The sequence below is a fragment of the Pseudophryne corroboree genome, chromosome 8 (assembly GCF_028390025.1).
Source record: "Pseudophryne corroboree isolate aPseCor3 chromosome 8, aPseCor3.hap2, whole genome shotgun sequence".
NCBI classification, from domain to species: domain Eukaryota; kingdom Metazoa; phylum Chordata; class Amphibia; order Anura; family Myobatrachidae; genus Pseudophryne; species Pseudophryne corroboree.
In genome coordinates, this window is record NC_086451.1 from 284,657,261 (window position 1) to 284,678,427 (window position 21,167).

At 44.7% G+C, this 21,167-nt stretch overlaps 1 protein-coding gene across 3 annotated transcripts in view; it reads right to left on the reverse strand.

The window, feature by feature from the left end:
* The window catches only part of SMARCA1 (SWI/SNF related, matrix associated, actin dependent regulator of chromatin, subfamily a, member 1), a 504,496-nt gene that overhangs the window by 84,960 nt on the left and 398,369 nt on the right, over window positions 1–21,167 (reverse strand). For all 3 annotated transcript variants that reach the window (XM_063937258.1, XM_063937260.1, XM_063937259.1), the window contains one exon: window positions 6,668–6,790. In XM_063937258.1, the coding sequence (XP_063793328.1) occupies window positions 6,668–6,790 (123 nt within the window). The remainder of the gene's footprint in view (window positions 1–6,667; window positions 6,791–21,167) is intronic.

Consider the following 21,167-nt stretch of genomic DNA (forward strand, 5'->3'; position numbering starts at 1 on the left):
ACCATGAAGTCCCCAGGTTCCTAGGCCAGAACTATAGAGCGAAGAGTTTCCATCCGAAACTTGGAAACCTTCACAAACCTGTTCAATGCCTTGAGGGTGAGAATGGGCCGGGAGGACCCATTCGGTTTCGGGACTAGAAACAGCGGAGAATATTGCCCCCGGCCCCTCTGCGCAAGAGGCACCTGTACTACGACTCCTGTATCCAGGAGGGTCTGTACAACCGAATGTAGAGTATTTGCCTTTGTCTTGTCCAACGGGACATCTGTCTGGCAAAATCGATGAGGGAGTCGGTTTTTGAAGGCTATGGCTTAACCTTGAGTGACGACTTCCCGTACCCAGGCATCTGAAGTGGTCTTCAACCATTCCTGGGTATACCCTAGAAGCTGGCCCCCCACCCTGGGATCCCCCAGAGGGAGGCCCGCCCCGTCATGCGGCAGGCTTATCTGTCTTGGAAGCCGGCTGACGGGCCGCCCAGGCTCTTTTGGGATTAGGCTTACCAGGTTTGGAAGTGCGGGCCTGTTTGTTGTATGCCTGACCTATTGCTTTACCTGAAGGACGAAAGGGGCTTTCGACACAGAAGGAGCAGTACTTGGCAGACAGGCAGTTTTGGCAGTAGCCAAGTCAGCCACAATCTTATTTAAATCCTCCCCAAACAGAATATCTACCTTAAAAGGGAGTACCTCCAGGGTTTTTCTAGAGTCCAGATCCACAGATCAGGATCTCAGCCACAATATCCGGCGAGCCAGGACTGACGTAGTAGAGGCCTTGGCTGCCAGGATACCGGCATCAGAAGCCGCCTCTTTAATACAACGAGAAGCTGTGACAATATAAGACAAGCATTGTCTAGCATGGTCAGAGGAGATTTCAGCATCTAACTCCAAGGCCCATGCTTCAATGGCCTCTGCAGCCCAAGTAGCTGCAATAGTGGGCCTTTGTGCAGCACCCGTGAGGGTGTAAATCGCTTTCAGACAACCTTCCACACATTTATCCATAGGCTCTTTTAGAGACGTGACGGTGGTGACCGGTAGAGCTGAGGAAACCAGCATCCTAGCCACATGTGAGTCCACTGGAGGAGGCGTTTCCCAATTCTTAGACAGCTCCGGCGCGAGGGGATAGCGAGCCAGCATCTTCTTTTGAGGCACAAACTTAGTACCCGGGTTTTCCCAGGGTTCCTGACGTATATCAATTAGGTGGTCAGAGTGAGGTAAAACTTGTTTAATCACCTTCTGACGCTTGAATCTATCTGGTTTCTTAGGAGGAACGGATGGCTCGGGATCATCCGTAATCTGTAAAATTAACTTAATAGCCTCCAAAAGATCAGGAACATCCACATGTGAACCACCCTCCCCATCAGCCGTATCTGAGTCAGAACCTGTGGGGTCAGTGTAAGTGCCGTCTTCATCCGACGAGGTGTCAGTGACAGCAGTGGATTGTGAGGAGACAAGCGCTCGCTTAGAGGACCCCTTGGACGTAGGCGAACGACGGTCAGACTTTTTAGTAGTCAGGGACTGGTTCAACTTCTTTATTTGAGCAGATAAATCGTCCGCCCATGGCGGGTTAGCTGCAGGGACCACAAACAGTTGTACCGGCATTGGGGGTCCCATAGGGGGTGTTAGTTTATGAACTTGCGTATGCAGAAGCGTGGAAAAAGCGGCCCACGGCGGGTCATTATTTGCCCCCGTTGCCACCGTCCCACTGGGGGGCAAGGAGCCCCCAGAACCAGAGCCCAAAGCTGCTATATTCTCCTCATAGGTATCTGTGGCTTCAGCAACACCGGCAGTGTGTTCAGCCCCAGAACCGTTACCCTCAGAAGCAGACATGATATAACTTGCAGTATCAGGTAACACAGTATAATTTGTCAGAAGCACAATACCCTTAGCCCAAACCCCTGCGCAGTGTAGTTAGCACCAGCAGAGATAAAGGAGAGATATGGTGACTAAATCACAGAGAAAAATACGTGATACAGTATATCTTTGTGAAAATCCTATATTAGATAAAACCTGACGCACCAAGCCCCCTCAGGTTATAGAATATAGGGATAGCAAGTTGAGTGAAAGACACGAAATGGACACCACTCAGCTATCAAATGCACACACAAATAGTCACAGTTTGTACAATGCAGAGGTTATTACTAACAATAATACTGCACTGGACTAGCTTACACAGCTATATAACAATAGATATAACAGTACACAGTCAGAACTGGATGTATATCACAGGGTAATTGTACTAATAAACCCTGACTAAATGCACTCTTTCTTAACTAACACTGACTAAAAAAAAAGGCAGGTAGAATACTTAAGTGTCTTGTAAAGTCACAGCACTGACAACCAGGTGGCTGTACATAGGAGGATTTGCCCAAGCATTCCCAGGAACAGTGAGCTGAGGGATAATGGCGCCGCAGACACTGCCAGGGAGTGAGGTAGAGACAGATATGAAGCTCCAGGGCGGGAACATTTGCAGAAAATGGCGCCCTGGGGCTGGGGGAGGGGCTTCAGGTCCAAGCTCTATCCCCCTGCTGGCAAAACCACCGGGTACTGCGGGCTCTAATAAAACGGTTTATAGAGAAAACCTGACCTGTCCCATTCCCTGGTGATCTAGTGGGATCGCCTGTACTGCCACAGTGTCCACCGCCAGCGCCTCCCACTGAGCGCGCCGGATCGCGATAAAGACCGAGTCCCGCAAGCGGGACCCACTTACCACCTCCCGAAGCGCGGCCACGCGATCCCGGAGAGCGCCGTCGTGTGTGCCTGACAAGAAGAAAACCGGAGCCTCCTGCTGTAGTTACCCAGCAACCAGGGCTCGGGAGTGTACAGCGCCGCTGGGGAGAGCCGGAGCTGCAGCCGTGAATGTCCACAGACATGCAACACTGCTGCTGCCCTTGAAGTCTTCACTTTTTTCCTCAGAAAAAAAGCTCTTCTTAGGGCTGCCTGGAGCAGCCCCTCTGTTAAGTGCCTGCTACTGCAGCACCAACTACAAAACTGAGATCCTGTGCAGGTAGGCGGGGTGATATTGGAGGCGGCGCTATGCATTCTGGGAACAGTCAAAGCTTTGAGCCTGTTGGTGCCTCGGATCAAGATCCTACTCTACACCCCATTGTCCATTCCTTGTGGAGCCCAGTGTACCCCGCAGCAGAAATGTGTTTTTTTTCCAATTAGTTTTGAATATGATATCACAATTTCTTGGCGTATAGCAGCCTTCAGGTCATTTATGGTTCTTGGTTGATGTTTGTAGACCTAAGCTGTCAGATGGCCCCGTTGGCTGTCTAGAGGCCTTTTATGATGCTGATGAGGATTGTTTCCCTCCCAGTCTTAAAAATTCTGCTTGTTTACATAGCCAGACAAATGACAGTGAGTTTCAGCAAGAAATTGCAACGCTAACGCCGGAAAGTACCAGCGATGCAACACTTCAGAAATCAACTTCAAATGTGTATCACGAATGAAGGCCACCACCTGGACGACATCATATTCAAAACCAATTGTAAATAAACTGTAGTCCATGCACTTTTAGATTATGCACTAAAACGTTGAATAGCATTTACCATGCCTTTTCTGTTAACCTTTAGACTCTGGGAGGTTTTGTTGCCCCACCCTGTATAATATTCTTGCTACATGAGGAGAAACATCATCAGGCCTTCAAGCTTCATACACCCTCTCACCATTATAGCTGAATTGAATCACCAAACCCCAGTGCCACGATAGATAGGTTATATCTACAACATATAGTGACATACAGTACTTATTATGTATCACTTTCAATAAGTTCAGTGGGTAATATCAAAATAATGATTCAAATCGGTAATAAAATGTATGCCTCATATGCATTTGTTACTAGTATTTTTACAATCATTTAGAGGTCAAAGTAACCTTCCCCCAATGCATTAACCAGTGATCAATGCAAAAAAACAGATGGGTTGTGATACATGGAATGCAACTGGAAGCTAGTAAAACCACCAGTAAGTATAGTGACACTAGAAATATCACTAATATCAGTAAAACAAGACATAAAGATGTGTCCCCATGCATCTAGCCTCAATACGCAATGCAACGAGGGATGCTTGTCTTGAGCGAGCTGGCAGTTTGCAGGCAGCTCTGCTAATGTCGGGCATATTTTTTTTATGAATTTGCATCTTATTCTTATTTCCATGAACATACTGTAACGATGCGTTTCGTATGCAGATGCAGGAGCAATCGCACACAGAATATAGGCATGCTAATCAGCAGAGTCTGCTTGTGCGTCGTATTCACATAGCAATGCGAGTAAGATTCATTTTCAGGGGAAATGCACAAAAAGATGCACACCATTAGTAAACACACACGACTAGGTGCTTCTAGAAGGGCTGTTTAATGTGACTGCAGCAACAATGTAGGAGGACACATTTGTAGCATACAGTAGGTATCTTATGCTTAGTTGGCCAGGGCCCTATGCAGAGTCAGGCAGGCGAATACAGTCTATACACCTGTTTTCAGTCGTATGCTTTGCAACAAGGAAAGGGCAGGTGCAAGTGCACAATAACGTCGATGACGGGCATCAAAGCAAACATACGGCGATAGGAGCCTGCTCACAGAGAAGTATATGAGTGACATACACATTTAGTGCTGTGCATGCAATGCAGGGATAATTCAGTTGAACACTACATCAGTACCTACAGTATGAGTTTAAGATGCAGAACCGCCAAGAAAGAGAGCAAGTATGCCTTTGGAAGACAAGAAATTATCTTTGAAAAACTGCAAATGAAGTGTTTGCGTGTGTAAAAATACAATAAATAACCATAATTAAACTTTTCAAAGGGTCAGACCTTTGGAGAGACAATTGGGTAAATGTATGAAGCAGTGATAAGAGTGGAGAAGTGTGCCAGTGCTCTGTATAATTTTATAGTATGCAAATTATAAATGTTACTTCAATGCTGATTGGTTGCCATGGGCAACTTTTCCACTGGCTCACTTCTCCACTCTTATCACTGCTTCATACAATTACCCTAATATCTCTACATAGCAGCAGTTTCCTGCTCCAGACACAATGCATTAGGTATCATTCCCAAACTGCAGTAATAAAGGTAAAACTTCTATTTGGGCTCTTTCACAAGCAGTATTAGCAGACAAAATACCATGCTTTCGAAATTGTATATCATGTGAATTAATTTATGGTATAATTTTAATTCTTATAGGAGTTCTCTTTTAACATCTGCCTGCTTCCAATTAGCAGAACAGCAGTGGCCAAGCGTCCAACTACCTTTACATGAATAAAACACTTATATCTAGTACCTAATGAAGTAGGTTCTCCACATGGTAGAAGAGGGTGAATTTTGAATTTGTAGTGCTGCTGGCGTCTCAGTGCTTCCTTCTGTTGAGAGCACTGAGCAGATGCTGCAGCAGCTGTACAGCTTCCAACTAAAAGGTATCAGAGCTGACACTGACAATTGGATTGCCTCTCTGGCCAATTAGGTAGCAGAAGATCCCTGAAAACCGTGTTTTTATTGTCCAAGCTTCAGAATGCAGTTTACTATTTAGCATACAGAAATGTCCACATTCATTCTTGCTGCAACCATGCCAAGTAGCCTATCTTGGCACGCCAGGTCACGTGAGAATCTTCTAGTATCAGGCGTTTTTCTGCATCTTTTGCCGAAAATGCGTCTTAGTCAATGTGACTAAGAGGAGACTGTGCTGCTTAATTTGATATATAGAACATGTGAAAGAGCCCAAATAGAAGTTACCTTTATTACTGCAGTGTGGGAATCATCTCTAATGCATTGTGTCTGGAGCAGGAGACTGCTGCTATGTGGTAACTTCTTAGGTGTTGTCTCTCCAAAGGTCTGACCCTTTGAAAAGTTTAAATATGGTCATTTAGGGCACAAGAGGAGACCGTGCTGATTAATTTGATATATGGCACTTGTATTTCTGTGTGTGACACAAGTCTCTGAATCTGTATACAAAGTGCTACAATGTAGCAGCCACAGCTTTCTTCCAAGTTCTGTTCTGATCCATATACAGACTCATGCCCTCATTCAGCATGGAAGCAGCTTTGCAAATGCGATCCATAGTAATGTAAATGCAGTAGGAGGTGTTAAACACCTCCTTGCTGCATTTGCGATCCCAGCGCTACGACCGCCTCAGCTTACTCAGGCTGGTCGTCACAGGGGGCCACTGCATCCGAAACACAGACCTTGGCCTCGCCACTCCCGGAAAACGCGGGCGACATGCCCCCATTTCCAGAAACGTCGGCCGTCCCCGCCCCCCAAACGCAGGCCGAGGCTATTGGAAAAATGCGAGCCACACGCAAGACCCACTCTGCATATGCACAGAATGGTTTCTGCGTCTGCACAGTATTCCGATTGCAGGAGATCGCACAAGCAATCCATTCTCAATGAAGGCCTCAGTCACACACAATATACAATTATCATATATCAAATGAATCAGATTCGTGTGTGATGGTTGCACTGTGTTGCGACTAAGACACATTTTTTGTTAAAAAAAAAGACGCCTGACATAAGCAGAGTCTCACAGGACCTGGCAAATCACTTATGTCAGGCTTCTCGCGCTGCATGGCGCATTGAGGCTAGATGTATGAGGACACGTCTGTAGTTTACAGAATGTCAGCATATGACAATTATAGTATCACTGGATAGACATGCAGTGGCTAATGTATAAAGGAAATATTTTCTATGTACCTGGGTTAAAAGTGTCTCCTTTTCTTCAGACTCTGAAGCACCAAGTGGCTCGGACTCATCAATCTTCCTTTGTTCTTCTTTTTGTACCTGAGACGCGTTTGAGAGGTCTGAATTTCTAGGGACCTGAAATCAGAAGTCAGGAAGAGAATTGGCTGCGGACGAACAATGTTATTATACATTCACACTCATATCAATCTTACTTTACAGCACACACTACAGAAATTGAGCAAGGTAAAGCTGATAAAAGGATTGATGGACTTTTCACCATGCAGTATTTGTCAGAAAAACACTGCAGCTGTTCTAATGACCTTACATTTCAAATAAGAACATTTCAGAATGACACACAAATAGTCACCATACAACAGCACATACACCCATCAGCCCTAACATTAAAACTACTGACAGGTGAAGTAAATTACATTGATTATCTTGTTACAATGGAACCTCTCAATGGGTGAGATATTAGGCAGCAAGTGACCTGTCAGTTCTTGAAGGTGATGTGTTGGAAGTGATGAGCGGATTCGGTTTTACTCGGTTTTACTCGGTTCTCAAAACCGAATCTTATTGGCTATCCAAAACACGTGACATCAGTGAGCCAATAAGATTCGGTTTTGAGAACCGAGTAAAACCGAGTAAAACCGAATCCGCTCATCATGAACTTAGGAAAAATTGGCAAGTACAAGGATCTGAGTTACTTTAACAAGTGCCACATGTGTCAGAGCATTAGCAAAATGGCAGATCTTGTGAAGTGTTCCCAGTATGCAGTGGTTAGTAACTATCAAAAGTGGTAATATTATTGTAGTTCTACAAGCATCATCATAACCCAGAGCTTGATGGAACTTTTATTTCCCCAGCCTCATAGCCCAGAGCTATTTGAGTTATTTTCTGTCACATTACGACATCATGATCTCTGACAGTAAGGTAGGACTGGCTCAAATTTTGACAGGGCAGTCTTAAGCCCCCTACACACTCAGCGACCTGCGGCCAAGGTGCAGGTGTCGTAAGGAGTGAAAAAACTTTCACTCCCCACATCACTCGGCCCCATTCCCGATCATGCAAGTCATCCATATCGACCTGCATGTTCAAAAGACGGGAGACCAATGATGAACGAGCACGGGGATGCGCATCGTTTATCGTTGAAGCATCCACACTGAAAGATATGAACGATTTATCGTTCATTTATGAATGATATTGTTCATATATTTCAAAGAAATCGACCAGTGTGTAGGGCCCTTTACATTTCTGTTCTTCCATACTGTGTGTAGCCCAGCCAGCTGCAGTTATTGTGGGAGAGTCCTAAGGTCTAAAGCTGCATACACACTATAAGATTATCTGCCCAATCTTTATGGTTAGAATGAAAATCAGGTAATGTATGACAGCAAATGACAATTGACCATTTGCCCCAAAATTTACGAACTGTCATTATCATCAGTGCACATTTGCACATGCCTACACGTGGTGTAAGATACACCTGGAAACAGGCATATTTACACACTTCGGTCCAACTCTGCATAGCTCGCAGTTCTGCCAATGCACCCTCACTCAACAGGATGTTTTTTTGGGATTTTCAGGTAGTGCCTCAAATGAATGCCCTATTCCAACCATTTATGCCTCTACAGCTGTAAGTGAAGATATGACTCTGCATCACCCATGCTTTCATACACTCAGTCATCATGTAGGCACAGTGCGAAACGACAAAACATTTGCTCCGCCAACAGGTGTATTCTCCACTCTGCATCACCGCCCTATGGGCCTAATTCAGACCTGATCGCTGCTGTGCGTTTTTGTACAGCAGCTGACCAGGTCTGAACTGCGCATGCGCCGGGGTCGCAGGGCGCCGGCACATGCCAGACAGCCAATGGCCATCTGTGCCCGGACTGCGGCAGCTGCACAACGTCACACGCAGCCGCTGTGACCTGGAGAGCGACGAGTAGCTCCCTGCTAGCGTGCAGGAGCTGCGCTGGTAGGGAGCTACTCCTCAGGTACAAAAACATCACTGCCGTGCAATGCTTTTTACCTGTGTGGCGGAGCAGAGCCAAACATGCGGGGCGAACTAGCCCCGTGCTGGGCGTCCCCCCGCATATCTGCTAAAATTAGGCACTATAATGGTAGAGTGAAGCACAGCATAGCATGGGGAGTAGCAAATCCATTAAAGCTGCCAGTGCTGCAATAGATATGCTAAATGAGGACATGAGACAAAGTAGGCTTCCAAACACAATGCTATAGATTATGTACTAGTAAAATTAAATTCAGGGTGTGAGTACTTTGAAGAATGTTGTTGTTGCATAATGGTACTATATGCTCTTACAAACCTGATAAACAGAGGGTACAGGATTGGTTACAGAGAAAGATGACACAAGTAATGGTTGGTCACTTGGAAATATTAAGTATAAGGCTTATGCCTGTAATATAATGCTAAGATCTTATGTTCCGCAAAAAAATCTGCAAATTTGAGGGAATACACAGGAGGAAATACAGTATGTTAAGAATGAGCTACTGGAACAGGTGAAGAAGGTAAAATGTAGTGGGATAGAAAGCAAGGCTAATGTGGTTGTTTTATTCTAACAGAGATGTTTTTCTGCTGCTATTGATTGTCACAGATGGGTCCTCATACACTTATCCTTTTTGCGCCACATGGCGTGAGACCCACACGTAGGGGTTCCTGTGTTGGGTACCCTTTTCCTAATTTTGCTACTTTTTCATCAATGTTGCACCTTAGTTTGCATATAGTGTACTAAGAGGGTCATTCCGAGTTGATCGCTAGCTGAATTTATTCGCAGCGCAGCGATCAGGCAAAAAAATGGCAGTTCTGCGTATGCGGTGCAATGCGCATGCGCGACGTAAGGGCACAATGAACTATGTAGTTTTGCACAGGGTCTAGCTATGCATATCAGTTGCACTGCTTGCTGCAGCATGATTGACATAAAATGGGCGTTTCTGGGTGGCAACTGACGATTTTCAGGGAGTGTGCTGAAAAATGCAGGCGTGCCAGGAAAAACGCAGGCGTGCCTGGGCGAACGCTTGGCGGGTTTGTGATGTCAAATCCGGAACTGAGTAGTTTGAAGTGATCGCAAGCGCTGAGTAGGTTTTGAGCTACTCTGAAACGACACAAATTTTTTTTGCAGGCTCTCTGCGATACAACCGTTCGCACTTCTGCTAAGCTAAAATACACTCCCAGTGGGCGGCAGCATAGCGTTTGCACAGCTGGTAAAACTAGCTAGCGAGCGATCAACTCGGAATGACCCCCTAGGTACTTAGGATTCCTGTTTTCTTTTGCAAAGGAATCGGTATAAAGTTGCAGATAAAGGATAACAATTGACCTGTAGTTTGCCTTTTTACCCTACTTTTCCCTCAATGTTGCTACTTTCCCCTCCTTTGTGTTGCATTTTCCGCAATGTTGCTTCTTTATTCGCTTATAGTTTACTAGGTAGTTAGGACTAGCATGGAAGAACAAATCACAAGCAGCCTGTGAATGGTCCTCCCACTAATCCTTCACCAGGATTTAGCCATGCATGACAGGAGTAGAAGAGCACTGGGTAAAACGACTGCAGCATATAGCAACACCTGAGACCTTGGCTAAGGGAACTTTAAACAATGATCTGATTTATACGTGCAGCTGTGATATTAGTAGCTGTGTGATAATATACTAATGCAACATCCGCCAGAACTAGCATTGGGACACCCACCAGAGTCCTCGTAGCTATCCGCAACTGTGTACAAATACACAGTATCAAAACGCAGATCATGAAAACATTGACTCCATGAGTAAGTCAATGGCCGCACAGCATTGCTGCTGTAACTGAGACAGTGTAGGCATGCTATCTGTGTACGAGATCGCAAATGCTACCTAAGACACGCATCGAAAATGGTCGCAATGCACCTGCGTTTTTGCCATCACTCTTCGTTACCTCCCACAAAACAGTTGCATCCTGTCAATCACTTGCAAATTAATTCTCAATACGTCTGTAATAGCAATTCAATCGCTGCGGCTGGGATGCATGCGTAGACCACCAATAATTGCTAAACTGTGTGAACATCAGAATAGAGTACAAATGAATCAGACCCAATGTTTTGAGGTAATTGGGTAATAAGTATTAGTTTAGGCAGATGCTCCTTTGTTTTTTCTGTATGTTCAAGGATGGTCTTTATAGCATGTACATTTAAATGAAATGCTGCTGCCATCTACTGTCAGAAATGAGTATTTATTCAAGTATTTTATATGAACTTCACACACACAGTAATTCAGACACCATTTTGTTTTCTGTTTTTAAATGCTAAGTTACAAATACAGTATGAAAGAAAATGCTTCACGGTTGGACTACAGTCTTGCTCAGAGTACAGTCTCTATTGCAAAGAAAATGACAGAATACCAGGCTTTCGATAAAAACTATTTCTTTAACACAAGTCTACACACCTTTATGTCTTACTATTAGAAATCTGTCTTTTGCCATGCATGTTGCAGATTCCCTATCCAAAGTCAGTGGCCAACAGATGTAAAGATAAGAGACAGTTGCATTCAGCCACATTTTCTTACATTGTATATACTGTATATACTGTAGATGTTTGGATAATTTCAATAGTTTTTTTCTTTGTATGCACAGATAGCAATAGCATTAATGCCAGTACAGAATCTACAGTATGTCACCTTCAAAATCTCAGACAGTCTTTAAAATCTACTTGAATTCTACGCATTCTACTGTATAAGTTACAGGTATGTTGAGCATAAAAAAGACTGTCAGAACCATACTGTATCTATGCAGGGCTTTAACATTAGATGTTCATCGGTTATTGATGGTTTGTTTCAATATGATTTTATGACAGTGATGGTGGCAATCTTTTGTCCAAGAAATACACCTTAAAATGTTAAGAGCAGTTAGTTTACTCTGCATAGAAAAATGTGGCACAAACCCTGTACACAGCCATCAAGTTATTATTAGCTGTAATTTTACGTGAGGATGATAAATCCTCTGTAGATGGACAATGGGGCTGATTCAGGTTGGATCGCAAAACGTGATCCAACTGCAAATATTATGAATAGGATGCGGGCGCAGCACCCATCCTGTGCATGCGCCGGCCTTTTCTGCGGGGAGGCGCAGAAAATGCGATCACCTCTGCCTGTCAATCAAGCAGAGGCGTTCGCGGGGCGAGGGAGGAGGCGGCAACTCTCCATTTCCTAGGCGAGGACAGAGCGTTGCAGGGGCGTGGCTAACAAATGGGGGGCAGTGCAGTGCAAACGGGGTCGTAGCGTGGGCATGATTGCGGCGGCTGTATGACTTCACACACAGCCGTCACAAACGGGCGCAGGAAGCAACCCTAATTTCTGCTATCAAGGGGCGGGGGGAGAAGCGGCGGTCAGCATGCTGGGCGACCTAATTTGCAATCCAACCTGAATCAGGCCCTATGTACCTTGCCCCGTCCTACCCCTTCCGAAAAAAAGGTAGAATACTGTACATGACAAAGGTCTTTTCACTGCAGTGTTACCGGTACTGCAGCGAAGTAATAGAATCCTAACTCTTCAAGTCAGATCACATTACTTGTTGCTATGTTTGAGGGGTTGATTACATAAGTGTCAAAAGGGAGGGAAAAGGGTGACAAGTAGGAAGAGCTGGAGGCCCCATGGTGCATGTGGAAAGAATTGCTATAAGCATATCATCCTACCAACAAGGCTAAGTATAAAACTATGAGACGGAAACCCAAGTGTGATGATAAATTTGACATTTGTGTATACCTGTCTGTGACTGAGTCCACCAAAAATTTGGTGGATTCTGATTTTATTGAAATAAGTCTTGTTGTCCAATTGGAAATAAACTGTACTTCACTATATATTCCTCAATCTCTGATTTTTTGGAGGAACATGAATTGAAGAAGGAACTGGTTATGAAATTCGTTGGAGGGATTGAAATTCTTTATGGCAGAAAATTCCTGATAAAGTGACTCTTGTGAAATTGTATCTGGTACTATTGCAGAGGGTACGTACATCTGCACACTGTGATTTGGGACTGTGTCTCAATCTGTATACAAAGTGCTACAATTCCAGTGGCTGTGACTTTTTTAACTCCACGTTCTGTTGTGATTATAGATTCAGGCTCTCACACATACAGTATATACAAGTGTCACATATCAAATGAATCCTTGCAGTCTCAGGAAGAGCTACTGTCACACGGCATTGTGACTAAGATGCAAACGTGAGAGAAAAAAAAATGCAAAAAGACGCTCTGCACAAGCTGAGTCGCACGGGACCTGATAGCTCTCTACATCCTGTCTTCTCACGCCTCATGGCGTATTGAGGCTAGGTGTATGAGAACACATCTGTACGGCTCATTCAGAGCTACAGATGTGTCCTCCCTCGTCGTTGCTGCAGTCACTAGTCGTGAACGCCTTTACTAAGGCTGAGCATCTTTTCGGACATCTTTTTCCCCAAAAAATGTGTCTCTGTATACGCAATGCAGAGTTATCTCAACAAAGTCTGCATGTGCATCTTATTCACACAGCGATGTAAGACTCATTTTTTAAGTAAAAAACGAAGCTTGGCACTGGCCGAGTTGCACGGGAGCTGGCAGCTCTCATACGCCCTGTGTGCTGTGACTAATTACGAATGGAGGCTAGATGAGGAAGGATGCCTCTGTAACATAATGCTATTGTTTTCTTTTATTTCTTTCATAAAACTTAAAATGGCGTATTACTAAACTAGATAATAAATATTACATGGCTAAAAGTACAGTTGTGGACATTCAAATATCACACCCATAATGCCATGGGCATTAATACTAAATTCCAATCTTCTGAGAATGTTTTGGAACATGGCTGCTGGGATTCACATCCATTCTGCCACAAGATCATTGGGAAGGTTGGTCGCTGATGCTGGGTTGGAGCTGAGGTTAGGGATCTGTGCAGGTCAGTCAATTTCTGCCATATAAAACTCAGTAAACTACAGTATTTTCCAATAGACCTTGTTGTGAGCACAGAGGAGTTGTAATACTGAAACAGGAAAGGGAACGCTAGAAGAAAACAATTCTATAGAATGACATTGTATGTAGCAGCTTTAACATTTCACTTCACTGCACTTAAAAGGCCAAATCATTCTATTTCTCCTGGCCTCACAGATATAAAACGTGTCACTAGCCTCTGCAAGCCCTGGGCTAATGTGAAAAAACTTAGCCCTGCTATTTATTGAATGGAGGTGGAGTTGCTACTGAATCTCATTTACGGGAGATGAAAGTGTTATAACTGGTTAGCAGAGCTTAGTTTGGGATGCATCTACTGGATCAATCCTTAATCAGAAATAAAACGTATTGCATTACCTTTGGTGAGTCAAACATGGAAGTGAATCTGTGATGATTTGGACAGGAAATATCTTGGTATTTTGCTGGTAATAGAATTATGCTCAAGGGACAAATTACTGTCAGTAACTACATGCAACCCATGAGACAGATGTTTTCCCAACAATGATTTAAGTTTCCAAGTTGACAAAGCCATCAGACTCAGAGGTAGAAGAGTCTATTCTCTGTTTGAGGAGCATAAAGATTACTTCAACACCTTCCCTGGCCAGAACAATCACCAGGCTTAAAAATCATCAAACCACTGTGGTCAGATTTAAAGAGCAGCACGTGAGGCAGAGTCCCTTCTTCATCATCTCTCAAGCAACTCAGTCATTCATGAACTGTGGTACAACATTCCACTAGGTGCTAATCAGTTTATTGCATGGAGCATACAAGCGGTATTACAGGAAAATGGTTGCCTTGTTAAGGAAATCAATTTATTGTAATGTGCTTCGGTTTTTTTTGGGGGGTTTTTTTTTGGGGGGGGGGGCTTTCCCCCTGTATGTATATCATGGTTCTAAATTATTACCAAAATACCATCAAGAAAAGTGTTCACTAACAGAGCATATGCTATACCCGTTAATAGTGATTCCTGAATTACAGACAATGGAGGTCATTCCGAGTTGTTTGCTCGCAAGGCGATTTTAGCAGAGTTGCTCACGCTAAGCCGCCGCCTACTGGGAGTGAATCTTAGCATCTTAAAATTGCGAACGAAGTATTCGCAATATTGCGATTACACACCTCGTAGCAGTTTCTGAGTAGCTCCAGACTTACTCGGCATCTGCGATCAGTTCAGTGCTTGTCGTTCCTGGTTTGACGTCACAAACACTCCCAGCGTTCGCCCAGACACTCCTCCGTTTCTCCGGCCACTCCTGCGTTTTTTCCGGAAACGGTAGCGTTTTTTCCCACACGCCCATAAAACGGCCTGTTTCCGCCCAGTAACACCCATTTCCTGTCAATCACATTACGATCGCCAGAACGATGAAAAAGCCGTGAGTAAAATTACTAAGTGCATAGCAAATTTACTTGGCGCAGTCGCAGTGCGGACATTGCGCATGCGCATTAAGCGGAAAATCGCTGCGATGCGAAGATTTTTACCGAGCGAACAACTCGGAATGAGGGCCAATATTGCTACAGTATACTGAAAGCAGAATATAATTCAAAAGCTTCACATTTTGAAAGACATGATAAAAACTTTAATTCCCACTACATTACTGATCTCTGTGACTCTTTGTATGTTTCTTTTTCCTTAAGCTACAAGTATAGATCTTTTTTTTTTTTTCATTGGGTTTTATATTAACCATTTACAAGTGGTGTATACGGAAGCCTCTGATATTAATTTAGTGTGTCTAATAACTCATACAATATAGATACGTCATTATATAGTTATGGTTCTCACCTGTGCTTTTTCACAAAACATATTGCTTTTTTGTGAGTGTTCCACAGAAAAAGACCAGACTTAGTATTACAAAATAATATCTTTTATGATATTTTCAGTGAGATTTGTTGCCTTTATTAAATGTGTTCCCTCTAGAGGGAGCTGGCAGATAAAAATGTTATAAAGGATATATATATAAATGTCTGCTACAATATTGTGACTGACGATACAGTTAAATCAGGAGCGTGAAAACTAATTGCCAGTTCTCATAACTTGAAAAGCCATAACTCTGTATACAACTATACATGTAATACAAAGTGTATGTTACTGTACACACACACACACACATATACATATATATTATATATATAGTATACAGTACTATATATATATATATATATATATATATATATACACGTATATGCTGTGATCTTTCATCCCACCTGTATATAGCGAGGATCCCTTGCAAGCAGGACTATATGGACCATAAACCTCTGACTGGATAACAACTTCTCCACTTGCTGGGTAATATACCGGACTTACAGACATTGCCATCATTGCATCAACAACTACTATGCCCCCATGTCTTAAAGGGCTTGGTTTTTACAGTATCCCCTACATATAAATGAGAATTGAGACCAATTTGTTTATAGTGAGACCAGCCGTGTGATCTTTAGAGCTTGCCAATTCATATTAGGTTATGCGCATATATATGTGTGTCAATATATATATATATATATATATATATATATATATATATTGTACTTTTATTAAACTTTATTTCTAAAAAAAAACAATCGCAGTGCACAACATTCTTTTCCATCCTGAAACGCTACTTTCTTTTGGTACAATTTTTAACATTTATAGGAGCCTTACACACTCCTACAGTAGAAGCTAATAGTTGCGCAGACACAGCCCTCCCTCTTTTCTTGGCTCAATAAATAAGATAACAAGACCTCTCCCTGCGTAAATGTATTCAACTCGTACATATGCATACTATCATTAGTATGGCCTTGGAACAGAAAATTTTTCCACATAATCCCCATAGAAAACAGTATCAAGCACCTGAGGCCAGGACATGATGGCTTGCTGAACTTCAATGTCAGTTGCAAATCAATTTCCACTTAGGTGCTTCTTCAAAGGTCCAAAGACACACCTCAATGTTTGACCATGTTTCCGCCATCCCTGCCACTTTACAATTGATGTTGGGACAGCATGGCTGATATAAGGCGCAGTCTAATAGCCATGAGTGGAAGCAGTGGTCTGCCTGTTCTGGCCAGGAGGGAAATGCAAGAATGAAACAGAGAACATTACACATGTGAGAGGTCTTGTTACCTTACTTACTGAACCACCCTCGTATGAGGGGGTATGCGATACATTTCTGGATGTGCAGTGCATAGGTAGAGTAGGCATAATCTAAATGTCTGGTTGTGAACTGTAATCTCTGACTAAAGTTCTTCTGAAATGTTAAGTCACAGGATAGTATATAAACAGCACAGCACACAAAAGAAGTCAACATGTTTACTTTCTTCACAAACATTTTGAGGCGCACCAGAGGACACTGGAGAACCATAATCTTCTATGACTACAAGAATGGTCTGCGACAGAAGAGTTTTGACCGTCTGTAAGCTGCTTTTGGAGAGGAAGAACCGGTGTTTGAGTGGTTTGAGAATTTCGGTGCAGAAGACTGGAAGATGAGGAGCACTGCGGCAGACCTGTGTTCGCCATCTTCGAGGACAAAGTTTCTGCCGTGTGGGCCTTGTTGAGTTGGACACCAGGGTGATGGTGGACAAGTTTGAGAAGGAGATAGGCATCTCAATGGGATCCATCCGCTTGATACTCCATGAAAAGCTTGGCCTGAGCAAGGTTTCTGCATGCTGTGTGCCCCATCAGCTGACTCGAGAGCAGGAGGCTCAGGTGACTTGGTGCCACAACATGCTGGCCAGCTTTGGTGGCAGTCGCTCAAACTCTGTCTGGAAGATCATCAGTAGCGATGAAGCCTGGATCTACACCTGGATCTACAGTTTCTACCCCGAGACCAAACAGCAGTCTGCCCAGTGGACCCCAGTTGGAGGGGCGCGGCCACAGAAGTTCCCAAGTGAGCGCAGTGTGGTCAAGAAGATGCTGGCTGTTTTTGTGGCCAAGACTGGTCATGCAGCTACTGTGCCACTTTTGCAGCACGGTACCGTCAATGGGGATTGGTAAACCAACCACTGCCTGCCACAAGTGCTGGAAGCCATTTCCAGGCGCTATTTAAGAACTCGCAGTCGTTGTGCCCTTCTCCATCATGACAATGCACCTGCCACAATTCCAGGAAAGCAATGTATTTTCTGGCCCATGAACACATACAGGAGCTTGTTCATCCGCCGTACAGTCCAGACCTGGCCCCATGCAACTTCTTTGTGTGCTCACGAATTAAGCGTAAGATGCGTAGGATTCGATTTCAGTCAGCAGAAGCTGAAGTGAAGACGTTCAGCCAGCAAGTAGAAGACATGGGCCAGCTGCTTCACCAAGTGGTTTGAGCACATACAACTTTGCATAGACTCATCTAGCAAATACTTGGAAAAAATAAGATTTTACTTACCGGTAAATCTATTTCTCGTAGTCCGTAGTGGATGCTGGGGACTCCGTAAGGACTATGGGGAATAGACGGGCTCCGCAGGAGACAGGGCACTCTAAGAAAGAATTAGGACTACTGGTGTGCACTGGCTCCTCCCTTTATGTCCCTCCTCCAGACCTCAGTTAAGGAAACTGTGCCCGGAAGAGCTGACAGTACAAGGAAAGGATTTTGGAATCCAGGGTAAGACTCATACCAGCCACACCAATCACACCGTATAACTTGTCATAACTTACCTAGTTAACAGTATGAACAACAACAGAGCATCAGACAACCTGAAGCAAACATAACATAACCCTTAGTTAAGCAATAACTATATATAAGTATTGCAGAAGAAGTCCGCACTTGGGACGGGCGCCCAGCATCCACTACGGACTACGAGAAATAGATTTACCGGTAAGTAAAATCTTATTTTCTCTAACGTCCTAGTGGATGCTGGGGACTCCGTAAGGACCATGGGGATTATACCAAAGCTCCCAAACGGGCGGGAGAGTGCGGATGACTCTGCAGCACCGAATGAGCAAACACAAGGTCCTCCTCAGCCAGGGTATCAAACTTGTAGAATTTTGCAAATGTGTTTGAACCCGACCAAGTAGCTGCTCGGCAAAGCTGTAATGCCGAGACCCCTCGAGCAGCCGCCCTTCCTTGTGGAATGGGCTTTTACAGATTTTGGATGCGGCAATCCAGCCGCAGAATGAGCCTGCTGAATCGTGTTACAGATCCAGCGAGCAATAGTTTGCTTTGAAGCAGGAGCACCCAGCTTGTTGGATGCATACAGGATAAACAGCGAGTCAGTTTTCCTGACTCCAGCCGTTCTGGCTACATAAATCTTCAAAGCCCTGACTACATCTAGTAACTTGGAATCCTCCAAGTCACGAGTAGCCGCAGGCACCACAATAGGTTGGTGCACCACAATAGGTTGGTTCAAATGAAAGGATGACACCACCTTCGGCAGAAATTGCGGACGAGTCCGTAACTCTGCCCTGTCCATATGGAAAACAGATAGGGGCTTTTACATGACAAAGCCGCCAATTCTGACACACGCCTAGCCGAAGCTAAGGCCAATAGCATGACCACTTTCCACGTGAGATACTTTAACTCCACGGTCTTAAGTGGCTCAAACCAGTGAGATTTCAGGAAACTCAACACCACGTTAAGATCCCAAGGTGCCATTGGTGGCACAAAAGGGGGCTGAATATGCAGCACTCCCTTTACAAATGTCTGAACCTCAGGAAGAGAAGCCAGTTCCTTTTGAAAGAAAATGGATAGGGCCGAAATCTGGACCTTTATGGACCCTAATTTTAAGCCCATAGTCACTCCCGACTGTAGGAAGTGAAGGAACCGCCCCAGCTGGAATTCCTCTGTAGGGGCCTTCCTGGCCTCACACCAAGCAACATATTTTTGCCATATACGGTGATAATGTTTTGCTGTCACGTCCTTCCTAGCCTTTATCAGCGTAGGAATAACTTCATCCGGAATGCCTTTTTCCGCTAGGATCCGGCGTTCAACCGCCATGCCGTCAAACGCAGCCGCGGTAAGTCTTGGAACAGACAGGGCCCCTGTTGCAACAGATCCTGTCTGAGAGGCAGGGGCCATGGGTCCTCTGTGAGCATTTCTTGCAGTTCCGGGTACCAAGTCCTTCTTGGCCAATCCGGAACAATGAGTATTGTTCTCACTCCTCTTTTTCTTACGATTCTCAGCACCTTGAGTATGAGAGGAAGAGGAGGAAACACATAGACCGACTGGAACACCCACGGTGTTAGTAGTGCGTCCACAGCTATCGCCTGAGGGTCTCTTGACCTGGCGCAATACTTTTGTAGCTTTTTGTTGAGGCGGGATGCCATCATGTCCACCTGTGGCAGTTCCAATCGATTTGTAATCTGTGTGAAAACTTCTTGATGAAGTCCCCACTCTCCTGAGTGGAGGTCGTGCCTGCTGAGGAAGTCTGCTTCCCAGTTGTCCACTCCCGGAATGAACACTGCTGACAGTGCTTGCACGTGATTCTCTGCCCAACGAAGAATCCTGGTGGCTTCTGCCATCGCCACCATGCTTCTTGTGCCGCCCTTGCGGTTTACATGAGCCACTGCGGTGATGTTGTCTGATTGAATCAGCACCGGTTGGTTGCGAAGCAGAGGCTCCGCTTGACTCAGTGCATTGTATATGGCCCTTAGTTCCAGGATATTGATGTGCAGACAAGCCTCCTGACTTGACCACAGCCCTTGGAAGTTTCTTCCCTGGGTGACTGCCCCCCACCCTCGGAGGCTTGCATCCGTGGTCACCAGGACCCAGTCCTGTATGCCGAACCTGCGGCCCTCGAGAAGGTGAGCACTCTGCAGCCACCACAGAAGAGACACCCTGGCCCTGGGGGATAGGGTGATCAGCCGATGCATCTGAAGATGCGATCCGGACCACTTGTCCAACAGATCAAACTGAAAGTTTCTCGCATGGAACCTGCCGAAGGGAATGGCTTCGTATGACGCCACAATCTTTCCCAGGACTCGCGTGCATTGATGCACCGACACCTGTTTTGGTTTTAAGAGGTCTCTGACCAGAGTCACGAGCTCCTGGGCCTTCTCCTCCGGGAGAAACACCTTCTTCTGGTCTGTGTCCAGAATCATGCCCAAGAAGGGCACTCTCGTCGTAGGAATCAGCTGCGACTTTGGAATATTCAGAATCCAGCCGTGCTGTTGTAACACCTCCCGAGAGTGTGCTACGCTGATCAGCAACTGCTCTCTGGACCTTGCATTTATGAGGAGATCGTCCAAGTATGTAATAATTGTGACTCCTTGCTTTCGCCGGAGCATCATCATTTCTGCCATTACCTTGGTAAATATACTCGGTGCCGTGTACAGACCAAACGGCAACGTCTGGAATTGGTAATGACAGTCCTGTACCACAAATCTGAGGTACTCCTGATGAGGTGGATAAATGGGGACATGCAGGTAAGCATCCTTTATGTCCAGAGACACCATAAAATCCCCCTCTTCCAGGCTTGCGATGACCGCTCTCAGCGATTCCATCTTGAACTTGAACCTTTTCAGGTAAATGTTCAGGGATTTTAAATTCAATATGGGTCTGACCGAACCGTCCGGTTTCGGAACCAACAAACATTGTGGAATAGTAACCCCTTCCCAGTTGAGGGAGGGGAACCTGTACCACCACCTGCTGGAGATATAATTTGTGAAT